General features: G+C 48.8%; 1 protein-coding gene across 2 annotated transcripts in view; it reads left to right on the top strand.

Moving 5' to 3' along the window:
* ZC3H3 (zinc finger CCCH-type containing 3) overlaps positions 1–21,894 on the top strand; it is a 228,250-nt gene that overhangs the window by 73,150 nt on the left and 133,206 nt on the right. For both annotated transcript variants that reach the window (XM_030444228.1, XM_030444227.1), the window contains exon 4: positions 20,300–20,450. In XM_030444228.1, the coding sequence (XP_030300088.1) occupies positions 20,300–20,450 (151 nt within the window). The remainder of the gene's footprint in view (positions 1–20,299; positions 20,451–21,894) is intronic.

Raw genomic sequence — 21,894 nt, 5'->3', positions numbered from 1 at the left:
GCAACTCTCAGCAAGACAAGAGGGCAGGGTCTCAAGTTGTGCCAGGGGAGGTTTAGGTTGGAGATTAGAAAGAATTTCTTTCTGGAGAGGGTGATCAGACATTGGAATGGGCTGCTCAGGGAAGTAGTGGATTCTCCGTGTCTGGAGATATTTAGGAAGAGACTGGATGTGGCACTCAGTGCCATGGGCTGGGAACTGCAGGGGGAGTGGATCAAGGGTTGGACTTGATGATCTCTGAGGTCCCTTCCAACCCAGCCAATTCTGATCTTTCCTGCCTGGCTTTGCCTCTGCAGAGGAACAGTGATGGTGCAGTGGCAATTCCTGGACCCATCCTTGCCATTTGGAAATTCCTCTTATTTTTTCCTTATTTGTTACTTCTTCCTTCTTGAAATGCAAGATATTTTGGAGCAAGATACTTGCAACCAACGGGACCAAAATTAGCTGATTTGTGGGTTTCATGGCCCCCAGGGAGGGCACAGGGCTTGGGACCAGGCAGGTGCCTGACTCAGACCTATGGAAATCCTGGAAAAATTCCTCCTGTGTTTAGCAGAAGTTGGCTTCACCCATTGGGAAGCATCTTTAGCATCCCTGGAAGTGTATCAGGCCAGGTTGGATGGGGCTTGGAGCAACCTGGGCTGGTGGGAGGTGTAAGGGGTGTGTAAAGCTGTAGTGGGGAGGGGAGAGTGTTGCAACTCCGGAGTAATGTGTGTGTGTGTAACCATGGAGGTGAGACCTGGGCTGGTGGAAACCTGGAGTAAACTTGGGATAAATATGGAGGAAATGTGGAGTAAGCATAGAGAAAACCTGCAGAAAATGTGGAGTAAACAGGAAATAAACCTGGAGTAAATGTGGAATAAGCCTGGAGTAAATGAGGAGTAAACATGGAGTGAGTGAGGCATAAACATGGAGTAATCTGTGGTAAATGTGGAATAAGCCTGGAGTAGATGTGGAGTAAACATTGAGTGAATCTGCAGTAAATATGGAGTAGACATGGAATAAACCTGGAGTAAATGTGGAATAAGCCTGGAGTAAATGAGGAGTAAACATGGAGTGAGTGAGGCATAAACATGGAGTAATCTGTGGTAAATGTGGAATAAGCCTGGAGTAGATGTGGAGTGAACATTGATTAAGTCTGCAGTGAACATGGAGTAGATGTGGAATAAGCCTGGAGTAAATGTGGAATAAGCCTGGAGTAAATAAGGAGTAAACATGGAATAAACCTGGAGTAAATGTGGAGTAAACACGGAGTAAACTTGTAGTAAACATGGAGTAAATCTGAGAGGTAGAGTAAACCAGCAGCAAATGTGGAGTAATCCTGGAGTAAATGTGCATCCTCCTCCCCTCCTTGTGCCTCTTTCTTTAGAGGAGAAGCAGGGGGAGAGAGCTGATTGGGTCAGGTTGGTTCAGGTTGGTTCAGACTGGGTCAGGTTGGGTCAGGTTGGTTCAGTTTGGGTCAGATTGGGTCAGGTTGGGTCAGATTGGGTCAGATTGTGTCAGGTTGGTTCAAATTGTGTCAGGTTGTGTCAGGTTGTGTCAGGTTGGTTCAGGTTGGGTCAGATTGGGTCAGGTTGGGTCAGATTGGGTCAGGTTATGTCAGATTGGGTCAGGTTGTGTCAGGTTGTGTCAGGTTGGTTCAGGTTGTGTCAGGTTGTGTCAGGTTGTGTCACGTTGGTTCAGTTTGGGTCAGACTGGGTCAGGTTGGGTCAGGTTGGGTCAGATTGGGTCAGGTTGGTTCAGGTTGGGTCAGACTGGGTCAAATTGGGTCAGATTGGGTCAGGTTGGTTCAGATTGTGTCAGGTTGTGTCAGGTTGGTTCAATTTGGGTCAGGCTGGGTCAGATTGGGTCAGGTTGTGTCAAGTTGGGTCAGGTTGGGTCAGATTGGGTCAGGTTGGTTCAGATTGGGTCAGATTGGTTCAAATTGGGTCAGGTTCATCTTCCCTCCAGCATCCAGATGTCAGGCAGTGGCACAGGCTGCAGAGGTGGAGTTCCCATCCCAGAGGGGCTCTAAAAGCCATGGTAGGTGTGGTGCTTGGGGTCATGGCTTAGTGGTGGACTCAGCAGTTTTGGGTTAATGGTTGGACTTGATGTTCCTCAAGGTTTTTTCCAACTCAGATGATCAGAGATTTCTCTGATCTGCTGGCAGCACCTCTCCTAGGTCAGGATACAGACCTGCACTCGAGGATGAGGGTTGATGTGACCCCTTGCATGGCTGGGAGCTGGATCCAATGGCCTCACATGGTAGTTTGGGAACCACCACTGAGCTGTGAGGCCGTGGTTATTATTAGAAATGACGTGGTCACAGCTGAAGCCACAGAAACCTCTCTTGGCATTTGAGTACTGTCCACTGTAAAATTATCCCCCAAAGAGAGTGGAGGAAGCACGGGGGCTTGGGTGGTGAAAGGAGACCCAGAGTTCCTCCTTCTCCTCCTCTCTGGGGATGGTTTCAGTTCTGGATTTGTGCTGGGGAGTTTCCAAGGACACCTCCTGGTGAACCAGGCTTCCGTGTGGTGGATGGAATTAAGGGGGACTCCAGCACCATGGGGGATTTGTTTGTAGGGGCTGGTGGGTAGGAGGTGTTTCTACCACCCCAAAGAAGTATTTGGGTTAATAACCAGCAAGCACGTGTGCCCTTTTCCTTGGGACCACAGAAACCCCCCCTGTAGTGCTGTGAATAAAAGGATTACCTGACAGCTTCAGAAGGGAAATGAAAATTTATCAAATATTCCAACCCTCATCTTGGATGCTTGTCCAGTTTGGAGGCAGGAGAAGAGGGACCAGACAGAGAGGGACCTGGGAGTCTGGATTGCCAGGAAACTGACCATGAGCCAGCAGTGTGCCCAGGTGGCCAAGAAGGCCAATGGCATCCTGGTCTGGATCAGGAACAGCGTGGCCAGCAGGTCCAGGGAAGGGATTCTGCCCCTGTACTCAGCCCTGGGGAGGCCACAGCTTGAGTCCTGTGTCCAGTTCTGGGCCCCTCAGGAAGTTCAGGAAGGAGATTGAGGTGCTGGAGCAGGTCCAGAGAAGAGCAAGGAGGCTGGGAAGGGATCCAGCAGAATTCCTGTGAGGAAGGGCTGAGGGAGCTGGGGGTGTTGAGGCTGGAGAAGAGGAGGCTCAGGGGAGACCTCATCACTCTCTCCAACTCCCTGAAAGGAGGTTGGAGCCAGGGGGGGGTTGGGCTCTTTTCCCAGGCAACTCTCAGTAAGGCAAGAGGCCATGGGCTTAAGCTTTAGGTTGGATATTAGGAAAAAAATTCTTTCCAGAGAGGGTGATGAGGCGTTGGAATGGGCTGCCCAGGGAGGGGGTGGATTCTCCATCCCTGGAGGTTTTAGGAAGAGACTGGATGTGGCACTGAGTGCCATAGGCTGGGAACCACGGGGGGAGTGGATCAGGGGTTGGACTTGATGATCCCAGAGCTCCTTTCCAACTCCAATGATTCTATGATTCTGTAGTGTTGGAACTTAAGGAATTTAAGGTCCCTTCCAACCCAAACCATTGTGTGATTCCATGAAAAGTGGGAAGTGGGTGACATCCATCTGAACACCCCCAGGCTTCTCCTTGCCTGGTCATGGTGGGATAATGCAACAGAAATCATGGAGTCATCAGATGGGTTGGGTTGGAGATTTTTAGAGATTTTTAAGAAGAGACTGAACGTGGCATTCAGTGCCATGGGCTGGGAACCACGGGGGGAGTAGATCAAGGGTTGGGTTTGATGATCCCAGAGCTCCGTTCCCACCCCGATGATTCTGTGATTCCAGGCTTTGTAGAGAGATGGCAAAAGGTTGAGGGGGAAGGCAAGAACCCCAACCCACCCCCAATAATCTATAGCAACTGTCACCCAGCAAACTACTCCCATTTCATAGGGATAGGTTGGGTGTCAGCGCGGGATCGATGGCTCCCGTGCAATAATTATAAAAACCAGCGGGTTGTGTTGCTTGAGTGAGTTTAAGAAGAGTAGGGTCTCAATCTTTCCTCTAATAGGGCTTTGACAGTCAGCAGCACAGAGGCTTCGTCTTCGTCTGACAGTGTTGTCATTAAACACCAGGTAGCGTGGAACAACAGAGAACACGGGTTCGGAGCGCCGGGGAACACGGGGTTTTGACAGGAGTTATTTGTCATCGAGGAGCTGCCCAAAGTCCTCAGCCTGCAACAGGGAACAGGCTGCTTAAAGTGACTTATTGCCCCTGTCTGAGGCTGCAGTTGTGATTTGATAATCGGTAAATGTTTGTCAAAGATGAATTCCCTCCCTGATTCGGGGCCGTGCTGGAAAAGCAAATGAAAAGCAGGGGAGTTGGGATGGGGGGGGTGGAAAAAAAAAAAGGGGAAAAAAACCCCAAACAAACAACAAACCACCAGATTGAACGGATTGAAGGCCGGGGTGGGATGAGGAGGATGGAAAGAAGAGGTTTGCCAGATGGTTTGCTCCTTCCTTTCTCTGAGGAGGTGAAGTGTCAAGGTTTGGGGTGCTGCTGTTTCGCTGGGGGATGGGAAGAGCTGTATCTCTTCCAAGGATGTTTTTTTGGAGGCTTCAAAGCTCCTTTTAGGAGGAAATTCTTTATTAGGAAGAAATTCTTTAGAGAGAGGGTAACCAAGCATTGGAATGGGCTGCCCAGGGAGGGGGTGGATTCTCCATCCCTGGAGGTTTTTAAGAGGCTGAACGTGGCACTCAGTGCCATGGGCTGGGAACCACGGGGGGAGTAGATCAAGGGTTGGACTTGATGATCCCAGAGCTCCTTTCCAACCCCCAAAATTCTGTGATTCCTGGAGCTGCAGATTGTTTTCATTGTGTCATTGGGTAGTTTGGGTTGGAAGGACCTTGCTCTTGGCCTTACAGAACTTCAGGAGGTTGGCATGGGCTCACCTCTCAAGCCTGTCAGGGTCCCTCTGCATGGACTCCTTTCTATCCTTTCTGCTCATGATGAAGTTGTAGATGTCCCCTCCCTGGCAGGTTGGATGGAACTTGGAGCAACCTTGTGTAGAGGGAGGTGTCCCTGCCCATGCTGGAACTGGATGATCTTTAAGGTCCATCCCAACCCAAACCATTTAGTGACTTTGGTCAGTGCTAAGGTCTTGAGGGATCACAAACCAGTTTGAGTGGGATGCTCTTGTTCTCCTTTGCTTAACCCATCACAATGTCACTGACTTTGGCTCCATGCTCCTCTGAGGTCTCTGTCCTGGTTTCAAGAGTAGATTTTTGATAAGGAGAGCAAAGTCTTGATTCTTTCTTTCCACCAACATGGTGCCCACCAACCCTTTTGGCAGATACTTCCTTCAGCAGACACCGCGTCCACGCACTCGGTGGCTGCAGATTGAAGTTGAAACCTTTTGTTTCTTCTTCAGATGGATTTGGAGCCCATCCATTTATGGAAGTTTTAGAAAGGAGAATTAAAAGAATCTTAATAAACCTTCTGCCTGCAAAGTTTTCCTTTGTTCTTGCAGAGTTCATACAAGGTTCTCTGCTGATGCCAGAGTCAGGTCAGGGAGTTTTTAAATGAATAGATCAGGGAAGAGCAGGGTGGCTTTCAGTTTGATGAGGGGCTTTGAGGTTTTTGGGGGGGGGAATACCTAACAGATTCAAATTTCTCCTTGTTAAATTAGAAAAAAGAACAAAATTAAAAAAGGAAATCAATCCTAAAGGATGAATGCAAATGGATTTCCAGCTCCATGAGTGCTCCCACGTCGTTTCCCGAGGCAGAGCCACCTCTTCTCCCCGTGCCACCGCGAGGCGTTAACAGGAGATCCGTGAACCCATTTGATTATAGCTGGGTTTTTTCTTTTTTTTTCCTTGTGTCTGAAGTGTTGAAAACGATCAAGAGCAGGAAAAGTGGAGTGATTTATTAGACTCATAAAAATTCATACTTTGTTATTCCAGTCGTCTTCCATCTGCAGCTTGTTAGAACGAGAAACCCTGGCAGCTCCCGCCGCGAGGCCCGGGGGGGGGAGGAGGGCATTTATCAGCCTTCCTTCTGCCATCCCACTCTCATTTAGAGAAATGGACCCAGCTCCTGGAAGCACATTAATAATCATTGGCTGAAGGAAGGGGAAAAAAAAATAAAAAACCAAAAAACACACCACCCTCTTTTGTTATAATAATAAAGGTTGTGTTTGAACAAGGTCCAATGCTCCAGAGACCCATTCAGGCTCTTTAGCTGGGAAAAACATCTTTAATTCATTAAGTTTGGTCACTTCTCACTGATCCCACTGGAGAGGTGGCCAATGTGGTCATTCCCCCATCCTTAGTGGGCTCATCTGCTCTTGTGGATCAGGAATCTTTGGAATCAGGGCCACCTTGGGGCCTTTTGGCAGTGGGGATGGGCATGCACTGGAGCTGGGCCTTGAGGTGGGGGTGTTGTAGCTATGGTTTTGGGATCCACTTGGGTTACTTTGACACAGGTGACAAGTGAAGTGGCCTCCTGTTCCCAGAAAGACATCGTTGGAGTCTGTCTGCCTCTGTCTCTCTGTGTTTTGTGATTGGAGAGAATAAACATGGGCCCCTCACAAAACGAAGGACATTTTGGAGCTGGAGTGTGTCCAGAGAAGAGCAAATGGTGAAGGGTCTGGAACACAATCCTTTCAAGGAATGGCTGAGGGAAATTGGAGTGTTTAGCCACCACTGCCCTGGTGGCAAAGACTGTGTCAGGGCCTGAAAACCCTTTCCAGAAAGAAATGGTTCCTAATCTCGAACCTACACCTCCCCTGGCACAACTTGAAGCTCTTTCCTTTTATCCTGTTGCTTGTTCATTAGGAGAATCATAGAATTATAGAATTGGCTGGGTTGGAAGGGACCTCAGAGATCATCGAGTCCAACCCTTCAACCACCGTTGCAGTTCCCAGCCCATGGCACTGAGTGCCACATCCAGTCTCTTTTGAAATATCTCCAGACACGGAGAATCCACTACTTCCCTGGGCAGCCCATTCCAATGTCTGATCACCCTCTCCCTAAAGAAATTCTTTCTAATCTCCAACCTAAACCTCCCCTGGCACAACTTGAGACCCTGCCCTCTTGTCTTGCTGAGAGTTGCCTGGGAAAAGAGCCCAACCCCCCCCTGGCTCCAACCTCCTTTCAGGGAGTTGGAGAGAATGATGAGGTCTCCCCTGAGCCTCCTCTTCTCCAGCCTCAACACCCCCAGCTCCCTCAGCCCTTCCTCACAGGAATTCTGCTGGATCCCTTCACAGCCTCCTTGCTCTTCTCTGGACCTGCTCCAGCACCTCAGTCTCCTTCCTGAGCTGAGGGGCCCAGAACTGGACACAGGATTCAAGCTGTGGCCTCACCAGTGCTGAGCAGAGGGGCAGAATCCCTTCCCTGGACCTGCTGGCCACACTGTTCCTGATCCAGGCCAGGATGCCATTGGCCTTCTTGGCTACCTGGGCACACTGCTGGCTCATGTTCACCTTGTCTTGCTTTGTCAGTGTTACTCGGTTTAATTGCCAGACCAGTGTTAAACTGTGACAGATTTTTCAGGTGAACCACTTCTCTGAATAAGGGAGAGAGATTGATGGGTTGGAAACTAAACTACACAACTTTGATGAAACACTAATGACAAATAGGAAAAATTACTAAATATATACAAATCTACAGGAAAATGAACACCACATTCCTCCCCCCTTTCCCCCAGTAACTCTCCCATCCCCACCGAGGCTGCAGGGCAGCCCTGGGAAAGTCCAGGCTGGACTCCTGGGGTCAGCAGCAGTGGGGAGCTGGAGGCAGGAACACACAGATTCAGGCTGGCATGGATCAGGAGCACAGGCAGAGGAAGGGATGGAATCCTCCCAGGATGCCCAAGCAAACAGGAACAGGGGAAGAAGGGGAAGCAGGAAGGGCTTTGCCCCTGGTGATCCCTCCAATTGATCCTGAGGATGAGGTGGATGGGATGGAATCCTCTGTTTGGTCAATTCTGGCCATTTCTCTTGTCTGTTCCTCCCCAAAGGAGGGCTCAGGTGGGACCTCTTGACTCCTTTTCTCCTTCCAGAGGGCAAAATGTTCCTCAGAGCTGAGCAGTGGCCTTGGTTCTGCACCCCATTCTCCAGCTGGAGCTCTAAACATGGAGTGGGATCAGTCCCAGCAGCAGCCACTGCCTGAGGAACTTGCTGTTCATTTTAGCAAGTGCAGCTCTTTCCAAGAGACTCAGCTGAAAGCAAAAGTCCAAGACAGAAAATCCCCTTTATCCTGGCCCAAACCAGGACACACTTCCTCACTGTGAGGATGTTGATGTGCTGGCACAGGTCATGGATTCTCCATCCTTGGAGACATTCAGAAGCTGTCTGGAAGTGTTGAAGTGTCTGGAAGTGTTGAAGACCAGGCTGGATGTGGCCTTGAGCAACCTGGTCTAGTGGAAGTTGTCCCTTTCCATGACAGGGGATATGGAACTAGATGATCTTTAAGGTCCCTTCCAACCCAAAGAATTCTGTAATTTTATGAAAACAAATATTTCCTTTGAGCTGATCTCCAACAAGTGGTGGAGTCACCACCTCTGGAGGCATTTAAAGGCGTTTGGAGCTGATCCTTAAGGATGTGGTTTAGTGGTTAGATGATGGTGTTGGGCAAAGGTTGGACTGGATGATCTTGGGAGGTCTCTTCTAACCTAAAACATTCTGGAATTCTGTGATTCTGTGAATTTCCCTCCCCTGGTATTAAGGCACTTTTGTGCCTGGTGGGTTTACAGGAACTTCATCTTTGCCTGCGGTCCGTTCAGCGGAAAGGAATTAACGAAGCAGATTTGGTGTTAATTCCCCAAATGTTCCCAGCTGAAAGCTGCTGCCACGCTAAGCAAATATTGCAATGGCTTTGGAACCCTCTTTTTAGGTATTTTTACATTTCAGCTGCAAAGCCCAGAATTCTCTTGTCCTCTGGGACTGTTACCACTGGAACAGCAGCCTGGCTTGGGGTCACAGGTAAAGCACGTTTGATCAATTGGATTTATTTCCTATTAAGCAGCAGTTCATGATCATAAACCATCGTTTACATTCTGGCATAAAGAGCTGTGGCTCTTGAAAGAGCTGGGAACTGAACGAGTGTGAAAATTAAATTCCCCTCTTAAACCAGAGGATGGTCCTTTTGGAAGCCGATTCCAGCAGCAATATAATTAACCTCTTGCTGTGCCATTCTGTGTGAACATATTGAACATGCTCTCTGATAATCATCCTATAATACTGGTATCTGCTTTCAAACTCAATTCCTAACTCTTACAGCCATCCCAAAACCTTTTGTTAACTCCAGGGACTTGGCCAAGTTGGTAGCCAGAATAAAAAGTGTCAGAACCTCACAGCTCAGGGCTGATGTTTTGGGGGTGCTTCTGGTGTTAAGTGGGAAACCCCTAAATTAGTTGGGTTTGGGTGTAGGAGCTGTGATGAAACTACTTTGTAGGTTCACTCATTGCAAGGTTGTTTGGTAGCTGTTGATGAGGCTTGAGGGATCCATGGAGAGGGCACGGTCTCAAGTTGTGCCAGGGGAGGTTTAGGTTGGATATTAGAAAGAATTTCTTTCTGGAGAGGGTGATCAGCCATTGGAATGGGCTGCCCAGGGAAGTAGTGGATTCTCCATGTCTGGAGATATTTCAAAAGAGACTGGATGTGGCACTCAGTGCCATGGGCTGGGAACTGCAGCAGTAGTGGATCAAGGGTTGGACTTGATGATCTCTGAGGTCCCTTCCAACCCAGCCAATTCTGTGATTCTATGGAGGAAGTGAGGAAGTCCACAACTGCTTCTGGAGCTGCACAGGAGGTTCCCCAGGGCTCACTTTTAGGGCTGGAACCACTTCAAGATCTTCATTAATGATCTGGATGAGAGGATTTGGTCAAGGTTTAGTCAAAGGTTGGACTGGATGATCTTGGAGGTCTCTTCCAACCTAAACATTCTGTGGTTCTGTGGATTGAGGGCTTCTTAGCAAATTTGCAGATGACACCAAGTTGGGTGGAAGTGTTGAGGTGCTGAAGGATAGGAAGGTTCTGCAGAAGGACCTGGACCAGTGGGCCAAGGTCAATAAAATGAGTTTTAACAAGGCCAAGGGCCACGTCCTGCACTTTGCTCACAACAACCCCATGCAATGTTACCTGGGGAGAAGTGGCAGGAAAGCTGCCAAACAGAAAAGGATCTGGGGGTGCTGGTTGATACCTGGCTGAGGATGAACCAGCAGTGTGCCCAGGTAGCCAAGAAGGCCACCAGCATCCTGGCTTGTCCCAGGAATGGTGTGGCCTGCAGGAGAAGGGAAGTGATGGGGTCCCTGTGCTCAGCACTGGGGAGGCTGCACCTCGAGTGTTGGGTTCAGGTCTGGGCCCCTCACTCCAAGAAAAAACCATTGAGGTGGTGGAGTGAGTTCAGAGAAGGGCAAGCAAGCTGGGGAAGGGTCTGGAGAACAAATCCTGTGAGGAGAGGGTAAGGAAATTGGGAATGTTGAGTTTGGAGAAGAGGAGGCTGAGAGGAGACCTCATTGCTCTCTACAAGTCCCTGAAAGGAGGTTGTAGGGAGGTGGGTGCTGGGCTCTTCTCTCAAGTTAATAATGATAGGACCAGAGGACATGGCCTGAAGTTGCACCAGGGGAGGTTTAGACCAGATCTGAGGAAGAATAACTTAATTGAGAGGGTAGTTAGACACTGACTGGGCTGCCCAGGGAGGTGGTGGAGTCACCATCCCTGGAGGTATTTAAAAACCATGCAGCTGAGGCACTTCAGGATGTGCTCTGGTGGGTGATACAGATGTTGATCCATGTATTTTCTCCAGGTGTGAGGGGATTTTGTCAGTGGAATGTGATGATCTCAGAGATCTTTTCCACCTGTGGCTATTCTGTGACTGTGATTTTTAAGGCCATTGGAGGCAGAGCCACTTTGGCATTTGGTCCAACTCAGCTTTTGACTGCTGTCACCCATCCTTCTTCCAGATTTTTCAGTGTGATCACTGGTTTTTGGCTTCCCAAACCCAGCTGCTGCCCTTTTAGCCCATCTTCTCTCTCTCCTTCTCATTTTCCTCCATTTCCCCTGTCCTTCTCATCCAGGGAAGGAAGTGATGTAAGGGACTGGGATGTCCCCAGGGGCTTTGGGTGTTGGGGTTCCTCTGCCACCTCCAGTGAGCAGAAGTCTCCCCATGAAAGCAATTCTTGGCCAAAGGATTCTGAGCATTTCTTTGCATGTCTGTGTGTACCAAAGTCCTTCACCCTACTCCAGAATCTTCTCCAAGGAATTCTGCAAGTCAGGAATTCAGTGGAGAGAAGTGTGACCTCCAGGGATCTGCTCTGAACCTCTCCAGATGGGTTGGGTCAGCAGCCAGGTGATGTCCTAGAGTCATGGAATGGTTTGGATAGGAAAGGATCTTCAAGATCATCTCCTTCCAACCATCTGCCATGGAAAGGGACACCTTCCATTAGACCAGGTTGCTCCAAGCTCCATTCAACCTCATCTTGAATGCCTGAGCCAGGGTCTCACCACCCTCACAGTGAAGAGTTGATTCCTAAGATGTAACTTAAATCTCTCTATTTCAGAGCCCCTTAAAGGACTGGAAAGTCTCCCTAGAGCTTCTTCAGGCTGAACAACCCCAACTCTCTCAACCTCACTCCACAGGAGAGGTGCTCCAACCCTTTGCTCCTCTGAGGGAGGGCATTCCTGGTTGGAAGGGCATTCCTGGTTGGAATCTGTGGCTTCCCCATCCCTGCAAGTGTCTCAGCCCAGGTTGGATGGGGCTTGGAGCAACCTGGGCTGGTTGGAGGTGTCCCTGCCCATGGCAGGAGGGTTGGAACTGGATGAGCTTTAAGTTCCCTCCCAACCCAAACCATTCCAGCATTCTGTGATTCACCACCTTCAGGAAAGCTGGGAGAGCAAAGTAAGGAAGTGGACACGTGGATTTGGGTCACTGGTGGCTTTCACTGGGGAAAGGAGGAGGGTTTGGTACCTCCAGCATCCCAGAGCATCACCACACCTGGGTGATTTTCCTGCTGCTACAGGATGGCTTTTACTTTGGGAAGCGGGAGAGTGGCAGCTTCATTCTGAGAGCTGAGGAAGAGAGAATGGTGGTTGGGTTGGGTTTTTTTTCTTTTTATGCTGAATCTTTACTTCCAAGCCTGGAGCAAATCCCACAGCGAGGATGTTTGTGGGATTCATCTTCCTGTTAGAAAGTGTTTGCTTTCTGAGCACCCTTCAGCAGAGATATTTCAGCTTTTTTTTTTGTTTTGTTTTGTTTTTTTTTTATCTGTTTTGGGGTTTGACTGCCTGCTTTTTAAATCTCTGCTGGCATCAGAGCCTGGACCAGGTATTAACAGCATCCTGGTGGCATCTTCTGCAGGTTCACTGGGAGTCCTTAGCCCTTTATTTTCCTTCCTAATGACTCTCTTTGAACAAACAATTCAGATTTATCAGATTTATCAGAGGATTTTGCCCTCTTTTTTCTCCTTAGTGGGCTCACCCTGACTGAATTAGAAGTACCCCTTAGGGTGACCCTTCTGTATTTCTTCACATCCCTGTACTCAGCCCTGGTGAGGCCACAGCTTGAGTCCTGTGTCCAGTTCTGGGCCCCTCAGTTCAGGAAGGATATCGAGGTCCTGGAGCAGGTCCAAAGGAGGGCAACCAGGCTGGTGAAGGGACTCGAGCACAGACCCTATGAGGAGAGGCTGAGGGAGCTGAGGCTGTACAGCCTGGAGAAGAGGAGGCTCAGGGGAGACCTCATCACTCTCTACAACTCCCAGAAAGGAGGTTGGAGCCAGGGGGGGGTTGGGCTCTTTTCCCAGGCAACTCTCAGCAAGACAAGAGGGCAGGGTCTCAAGTTGTGCCAGGGGAGGTTTAGGTTAGATATTAGAAAGAATTTCTTTCTGGAGAGGGTGATCAGGCATTGGAATGGGCTGCCCAGGGAAGTAGTGGATTCTCCGTGTCTGGAGATATTTAAAAAGAGACTGGATGTGGCACTCTGTGCCATGGGCTGGGAACTGCAGCAGTAGTGGATCAAGGGTTGGACTTGATGATCTCTGAGGTCCCTTCCAACCCAGCCAATTCTATGATTTTATGAAGAGGTTGCCTTCACCCTAATAAAAGTCAGCAAGCTGCTGGGTCCCAGATCCCACCCTCTGCGAGTGTATTTCCCATCCCAAGGTCAGCGTTGGAGTTTTCACTGTGTTTTTTTTTATTTTATTGTTTTTTTTTCCTTTCCTGTGGACACAGTCAGTGCAACAAGGGCTGCCCAGGGGATGTGTGGCTCCAAATAAAGCAGCAACCTCAGCAGCCCATGGCCCGTCGGCACTGCGAGATAAATGATGCTCATATCCCCTTCGAATATGATGCAAGAAGCAGTTTTGGTTGGGGTTGTTGGGTTGGTTTTTTTTTTTTTTTTTTTTTAGTTTGCCTTCCATTGCGGTAGTAAAGTTTTTAATTAGGAAAGCTAATGAGATCGATTAGTCATTAGAACTGACCTCTGGATCTCTGCGAGGAGCGTGCATGTGTGCGCTGGGCTGATAACGGGGGACGCTGGGGTATTGTTTGTAATAAAAGCCTAAAGTGTTTGATTTGAGTGAAATGTGCCACGGGGAATACATCATGCGGAGAAAAAAAATTACAACCCTGGGAGCCTGTAATGAAGGGAATTAAACCAACATCCTATCTAAATAACATGATTATCTACACAAAACCCCTCAGCTAGCAAGTAATAATAGAAAACCGAGCTCTTCCGAGAGTCTCTTTCAGGAGGTGCTTAATGCTGGAGCCCTGAGCAGAGGCACTTTCAGAAGAGCAGCTCTGGCATGAATACACCATCCAATTACCACTGGGGAATAGAGTTTACCAGGTGTCTGTGCAAGGAGGAGGAGGAGGAGGGGGGAGAGGATGCCTGCAAACTGCAACAATTTGGGACCTCTATTTCTTGGGTGATCCTGAAGCAGGGGAAGATGTCACTCCTGGCTGGGATGAGGTTTTTGGGTTCACTGGGGGCAGCTAGAGCTTGTGGAAGGGTAAAAAATAATAATAATGAAAAGAACTGGTTAATAATGCATTCAACAAATTCCCAGTTTAGTAATTTTGTGAGGTTGGAGTGGTGGAGGGAATGGATTGACTCTTGGTGTTGCTGTTCTGGGAATGATGTGGGATTGTGGCTCTCTTTCCTTCCCCAGTGCAAAACTGATGCTTTGGGTATGTGGTTGATGCCAGAAGCTGGACACATCCATGTCTCGTGGGTGACAAGGGCTTCTTGTGTCAAAGAACAGTTGATTGGTTTGGATTAGAAGACAAGTTAAAGATCATCTCATCCCAACTGCTCTGCCATGGGTAGGGACAATTCCCACCAGCCCAGCTTGGTCCAAGCCTCATCCAACCTTGGACACTTCTAGGGATGGAGCAACCACAGCTTCTCTGGGCACCCTGGGCCAGGGTCTCAGCACCCTCACAACACAAAATTTCTTCCTAAGATCTCATCTCAATCTTCCCTTTTCCAGCTACAAACCATTCCCCCCCATCTTGTTCCTCCCTCATGAATACACCATCCAATTACCACTGGGGAATAGAGTTTATCAGGTGTCTGTGCAAGGAGGAGGAGGAGGAGGGGGGAGAGGATGCCTGCAAACTGCAAGCATGTGGGACCTCTATTTCTTGGGTGAGCCTGAAGCAGGGGACGATGTCACTCCAGGCTGGGATGAGGTTTTTGGGTTCACTGGGGGCAGGTAGAGCTTGTGGAAGGGTAAAAAATAATAATAATGAAAAGAACTGGTTAATAATGCATTCAACAAATTCCCAGTTCAGTAATTTTATGAGGTTGGAGTGGTGGAGGGAATGGGTCAACTCTTGGTGTTGCTGTTCTGGGAATGATGTGGGATTGTGGCTCTCTTTCCTTCCCCAGTGCAAAACTGATGCTTTGGGTATGTGGTTGATGCCAGAAGCTGGACACATCCATGTCTCGTGGGTGACAAGGGCTTCTTGTGTGAAAGAACAGTTGATTGGTTTGGATTAGAAGACAAGTTAAAGATCATCTCATCCCAACTGCTCTTCCATGGGTAGGGACAATTCCCACCAGCCCAGGTTGCTCCAAGCCCCATCCAACCTTCAACACTTCCAGGGATGGAGCAGCCACAGCTTCTCTGGGCACCCTGGGCCAGGATCTCAGCACCCTCACAACAAAAAATTTCTTCATAAAATCTCATCTCAATCTTCCCTTTTCCAGCTACAAACCATTCCCCCTCATCTTATTCCTAGGAGCTGGCTGCCCAGTTCATCAGCCCTCACCATAACTGGGATTTCACTGTCCCCTTATCCTACTGCTACAACCCCTGCTAAAAACTCAGTTCCCATCCTTTTTCTAAACTTCCTTTAAGTACAGAAAACTTCAATGGGGTCTTCCTGGAGCTTTCTCTTCTCTAGGCTGAACAAGCCCAACTAAGGGCTGGTGAAGGGCAGCTAAGCTGGTGCAGGGACTCGAGCACAGATCCTATGAAGAGAGGCTGGGGGAGCTGGGGGTGTTCAGGCTGGAGAAGAGGAGGCTCAGGGGAGACCTCATCACTCTCTCCAACTCCCTGAAAGGAGGTTGGAGCCAGGGGGGGGTTGGGCTCTTTTCCCAGGCAACTCTCAGCAAGACAAGAGGGCAGGGTCTCAAGTTGTGCCAGGGGAGGTTTAGGTTGGACATTAGAAAGAATTTCTTTCTGGAGAGGGTGATCAGCCATTGGAATGGGCTGCCCAGGGAAGTAGTGGATTCTCCGTCCCTGGAGATATTTCAAAAGAGACTGGATGTGGCACTCAGTGCCATGGGAACTGCAGCAGTAGTGGATCAAGGGTTGGACTCGATGATCTCTGAGGTCCCTTCCAACCCAGCCAATTCTATGATTCTATGAACTCTCTCAGCCTGGCTCCAGAGCAGAGCTGCTCCAACCCTCAAACCATTTCCATGGCCTTCTCTGGGTTTTCTCTGTGTTCTTCTTATTATGGGGACTTGAGAACTGGACCCAGCACTGCAGTGGATTTTCTCCAGAGTGGAATGGAGGGGGCAGAATCCCCTTTCTCAGCCTCTGGTCACACTGCTGGTGATTCAGCCTAGGACATGCTTGGTTTCTGAGCTTCAAACCACATTGCCAGCTCATGTCCCATATGTCACCCACCAGTATCCCAAAATTCTTCCATCCAGGGCTGTTTTCCATCCATCCATCCATCCATCCATCCATCCATGAATGGGTTTTGATACCAATTTTTGCCCCGACCCAGGTGCAGGACCTTTCCCTTTGCCTCTTCAGCTTCACATGGGCTCCCCAAACACCTGGTTTTCTTTTCATTTCTTTTAATTTAATTTTTATTCCAAATCACCAGGAGCTCTTTAAGTGACTGGAATGAACTTCCTGGCTTTTCAGTTTGTTCAGCTTTTACTGGTTGACTTCACAGACCTTGACTTGGAGCATCCTTTGTAAGCACTGCTGGGTTTATCGACGCTCGCTGGGTAACAGCAGCAATCTGGTCTGGAAAGCAGAAACCTGCTGCTGACTGTGACACTGGAGAAAAATATTTCCATGTATTTGGAGACATTAATTAAGCAGAAAGGGGAGGGATGGAAAAGAGGCTTTAAATTACACTTTGGTGGGAGGATCTGGCTTCATGCACGATGCCAACGAGAGCTGGAGGTCCCGTACGCACGATGCCAAGTTAGAACTGGTTGGTTCTTTTGGTATTGATACCAAAAGAGATTATTTTTGTGGTGCCATAAGGGTGCTCCAGTCCTTATATATGGGTTTGAAGGCTGTGAATCCCCCCATATGCTTGGGGGATCATTTATCTTAGGGTATAGCACCGAGGAGTGTTGGGATTGTCAAACTTATGATGAAAATTCCAGTGATTTGGCTGTTGTGGCAGAGCTTGCTTGGCTCCTCACAGAGCTGGCATGGTTGGAAAAGACCTCAAGGATCACTGTGTCCAACTATCAATATCACACTCCCCCAGATTAAAAAAAATAAAAATAATAATAATAAAAAAAGATATGTAGCCCCCACTAGAGCATGTCCTGAAGTGCCTCAACTCCATGGTTTTTAAGGGCCTCCAGGGATGGTGACTCCACCACCTCCCTGGGCAGCCCATTCCATCACCTGAAAACTCTCTCAGTAAAGAAATTCTTCCTGATATTTAGTTTAAACCTCCCCTGGTGCAACTTCAGGCCTTTTCTTCTGCTCCTATCATTATTTCCTTGAGATGCCAGCACCCACCTCCCTACAATCTCCTTTCAGGGACTTGTAGAGAGAAAGAAAGTCTCTCCCCAGTTTTCCAAACTCAACATTCCCAATTCCCTCAGCCTCTCCTCACAGAATTTATTCTCCAGACCCTTCCCCAGCTTGCTTGCCCTTCTCTGAACTCACTCCAGCATCTCAATGTCCTCTCTCCATCCTATCAGGAATTGTAACCCTCTGCTTGAGCTTGGGAGTGGGAATTCATGCTCTGGGCTGCCTGAACCCAACTCCAGACATCAATGTGGCAATGAACAAGGAGAAAAATATTCTCTGCAAATATTAAACTGTAAAGCCACCAATCACCATTACCTCTCCTGCAGGAAAATGGGGAAGCTGCTTACTCCAATCCCTCCAAGACTGGCCTTAAAATGAATGTTCCTATTTTCCTTCTTCCCACACAGACCCAACAGCCCTTCTCTGAACTCACTCCAGCATCTCAATGTCCTCTCTCCATCCTATCAGAAGTCGTAACCCTCTGCTTGAGCTTGGGAGTGGGAATTCATGCTCTGGGCTGCCTGAGCCCAACTCCAGCTTGGGAATCAACTTGGCAATGAACAAGGAGAAAAATAGTCACTAGTGGTGTCCCCCAGGGATCAGTGTTGGGCCCGGTTCTGTTCAATGTCTTCATTGATGATCTAGATGAGGGGATTGAGTCCATCATCAGCAAATTCACAGATGACACTAAGCTGGGGGGAAGTGTGGATCAGCTGGAAGGCAGGAGGGCTCTGCAGAGGGATCTGGACAGACTGGAGAGTTGGGCTGATTCCAATGGGATGAGGTTCAACACGGCCAAGTGCCGGGTCCTGCACTTTGGCCACAACAACCCCATGGGGAGCTCCAGGCTGGGCACAGAGTGGCTGAGAGCAGCCAGGCAGAAAGGGACCTGGGAGTCTGGATGGACAGGAAGCTGAACATGAGCCAGCAGTGTGCCCAGGTAGCCAAGAAGGCCAATGGCATCCTGGCCTGGATCAGGAACAGCGTGGCCAGCAGGTCCAGGGAAGGGATTCTGCCCCTGTACTCAGCCCTGGGGAGGCCACAGCTTGAGTCCTGTGTCCAGTTCTGGGCCCCCCAGTTCAGGAAGGATATCGTGGTCCTGGAGCAGGTCCAAAGGAGGCAACTGGGCTGGTGAAGGGACTCGAGCACAGACCCTATGAGGAGAGGCTGAGAGAGCTGGGGTTGTTCAGCCTGGAGAAGAGGAGGCTCAGGGGAGACCTCATCGCTGTCTACAACTACCTGAAAGGAGGTTGTAACCGGGTGGACGTTGGTCTCTTTTGCCAGACGACTTTCAACAAGACAAGAGGGCAGGGTCTTAAGTTGTGCCAGGGGAAGTTTAGGTTGGATATTAGAAAGAATTTCTTTACGGAGAGGGTGATCAGACATTGGAATGGGCTGCCCAGGGAAGTAGTGGATTCTCCGTCCCTGGAGATATTTCAAAAGAGACTGGATGTGGCACTCAGTGCCATGGGCTGGGAACCGCAACGGTGGTTCAAGGGTTGGACTTGATGATCTCTGAGGTCCCTTCCAACCCAGCCAATTCTATGATTCTATGATTCTATGATTCTCTATATTAAACTGTAAAGCCACCAATCAGCATTACCTCTCCTGCAGGAAAATGGGGAAGCTGCTTACTCCAATCCCTCCAAGATTGGCCTTAAAATTCATTTTCCTATTTTTCTTCTTCCCACACAGCCCCAGCAGCCTGGGATTCCCATTTTTCTTGGGTGTCAGCTTTATCCTCCCTTCTCACCCAAAGCCATGGGGATGGGTACAACATTTTGAGGGGAAATAATGATTCTGCTTTTCCCTTCTCCACCTTGCAATAATTTTAATTAGAGGATCCCCAAGAAAAAAAAAAACACCCCAACAAAGCTGGCCCTTTAAATCTGTTATAAAACCAGAAGACTTAGTCTCAGCATGTAGTGTCAGCTTTAATTATCTGGGCAGTTATAGCTGTATGTTATAAAAGTCAGGCAATTAGATGCATTCCTTAAAGCTGTGAAAAAAATGCCTCACTATCAAGTGAAAGAAAAACAGAGTCAAACACAGGGCTGTTAATTGCATGAAGCATTCAGCAGAATAAACCAGCTTGTAGATCATCCTGCAGAATATTATGAAAGCAGGAAGGATGAAATGAGGAAATCTGTTCCCACTGTAGATGTTGGGCATTGAGGTGTTGTTGGTGAAAGCAAAGTTCCCCTGGTGGAGTTTGGGTGTTGAGCTGGTGATGCCAAACACCTCCAGGCCCATCAGAGCTTTTCTGATAACATCACAGAATCATAGAATGGTTTGGGTCAAACCTAAAGCTCCCCTCTTCAAGTTTGAAACCATTTCTCCTTGTCCTCTCATTACAACCCCATGTCAAAAAAAGGGAAGAAAAGGAAGATTTTCTACTTATATGTCCAAGCTATGGACTGGTTGGCTTCCAGCTCATTTCTAGGAAGACTTTGCTTTTATTCCCAACCACTCTCATCATTTCATTGAATCACAGAATCATAGAATCATAGAATGGTTTGGGTTGGAAGGGACCTTAAAGCTCATCCAGTTCCAACCCCCCTGCATGGGCAGGGACACCTCCCACCAGCCCAGGTTGCTCCAGGCCCCATCCAACCTGGACTTGGACACTTCCAGGGATGGGGCAGCCACAGCTTCCTTGGGCAACCTCTTCCAGGGTCTCACCACCCTCAAATGAAAAAATTTCTTCCTAATGTCCAACCTAAATCTCCCCTCTTCAAGTTTTAACCCATTTCCCCTTGTCCTCTCCCTACACCCCCATGTCCAAAGCCCTCCCCCAGCTTTCTTGTAGCCCCTTCAGATATTGGGAGGTTGCTCTAAGGTCACCTTGGAGCCTCCTCTTCTCCAGGCTGAACAACCCCAATCCCTCAGCCTGGCTTCCCAGGGAGCTGCTCCAACCCTCTGGGCATTTCAGTGGCTCCTCTGGACATGTCCTAGGAGCTCTGTGTCTTTATGTTGAGAACTCCAGAACTGGACACAACCATGGTGGTCCCAAGTCTGAGATACCCCCTGTGCCTTTTACCCCTTTTTCAGGTGATACAGGGTTGGGTGTAGGACTTGTATTGGTGATATCCCTTTTGTCCCTTATCCACTTGAATTTCAAGCCCTTTTTTCCCTCTGCTCTCTTGTAGGAACCAACTTGCACTTCATGAGGAGTCCCCCAGCCAACAAAGTGATAAAGACACGTTACAGGATAGTGAAGAAGAATGTGGCACCTCCAGCCTTATCCTCCTTCAGCAGCCCCATTCCCAGCTGGAAGACAAGACGTCCCATGACATCCAGGTAGCTTTTCCATCCTTTGGATTCAGTTGGTTGGGACATGGGAGCCAAGAGAGCTCCCATGTTGGCTCCGTGTTATTACCCTTGCGTCTTCCTCGCTTCATTTGTCTCTTTGTTTGGCTGCTTCTAAGCAGAGTTTATTGACTTAAAGTGTGAAATCATGTTAGTAATCATGTTAGCCCGAGTCAGGGGCTTCCTGCAGTCTGTGGCTTCTTATTTATTCCCTGTTTGAAATAATTTTTCCATGAAGCAATTAAAAGAAATTGTTGGGAAGCTGTGTAAACACACTGAGATCTACACGAGTCCTAAGGAAACTCAGTGCTTGGGTTAGTGCTGGATGTGGCCTTTTAGTTAGGAATGGTCAAACCTCTCCATGAGATCTTCCCTCTGCTTTATAAAACATCATTGTTCACCTTGGTTAACTGTGGAGGAGCTGATTGAAAGCATGTTGGAGGCAGCTACCCCAAGTTGACAGCAGGAGGTGGGTGCAAGCACAAACTTGCTTCTTTTTGGGTTATCTGGATGGGTGGAGCATCAGCCCAGCCCTGTAAGGACATCATCTGGCATGCCAGCACCTGTCTGTAGAGGGGTGTCACCAAAGGATGGTGTCATACCCTTGGATCTGAGTGTAAATCAGCTGTGCTGACATCTGTATCCCAGCTGCATCAGCCTTGGGTGGTGGAGGTGTTACCAGGGAACATCTCAGTGGCCAAGAGAACAGTCTGGAAGTTGTGTATAAGCAGAAAGGTCATTATGGTAATTGATGGTCTGAAAAAAGGTGCTATTAGAATTGATTGTTTTGGTTATAAAGCAGATTCTGGCTGTTCTGAGGTTGAAAATGATTTATCCTCCTCCTGAAATGCTGGTTTGTCACTGTCAAGGGCAATATTTTGAGCAAAGAGAGCACACTCTGCTCCACCATGGGTTGGTTCATTTTATTTGGTGAAAAGGAAGCTGAGGGGAGACCTTCTCACACTTTGGGTTGGAAGAGACCTCAAAGCTCATCCAGTTCCAACCCCCTGCATGAGCAGGGACACCTCCCACCAACCCAGGTTGCTCCAAGCCCCATCCAACCTGGAACTCAACACTTTCAGGGATGAAGCAGCCACAACTTCTTTGGACAACCTGTGCCAGGGTCTCACCACCCTCAAATGAAAGAATTTCTTCCTCATGTCCAACCTCAATCTCCCCTCTTCAAGTTTAACCCATTTCCCCTTGTCCTCTCCCTACACCCCATGTCCAAAGCCCTCCCCCAGCTTTCTTGTAGCCCCTTCAGATATTGGGAGGTTGCTCTAAGGTCACCTTGGAGCCTCCTCTTCTCCAGGTTGAACAACCCCAATCCCTCAGCCTGGCTTCCCAGGGAGCTGCTCCAACCCTCTGAGCATTTCAGTGGCTCCTCTGGACATGTCCCAGGAGCTCTGTGTCCTTCTGATGTTGGGGACTCCAG

The sequence above is a fragment of the Calypte anna genome, chromosome 2 (assembly GCF_003957555.1).
Source record: "Calypte anna isolate BGI_N300 chromosome 2, bCalAnn1_v1.p, whole genome shotgun sequence".
Taxonomy (NCBI): Eukaryota; Metazoa; Chordata; class Aves; order Apodiformes; family Trochilidae; genus Calypte; species Calypte anna.
This window is presented reverse-complemented; position numbering and strand designations above follow the sequence as displayed.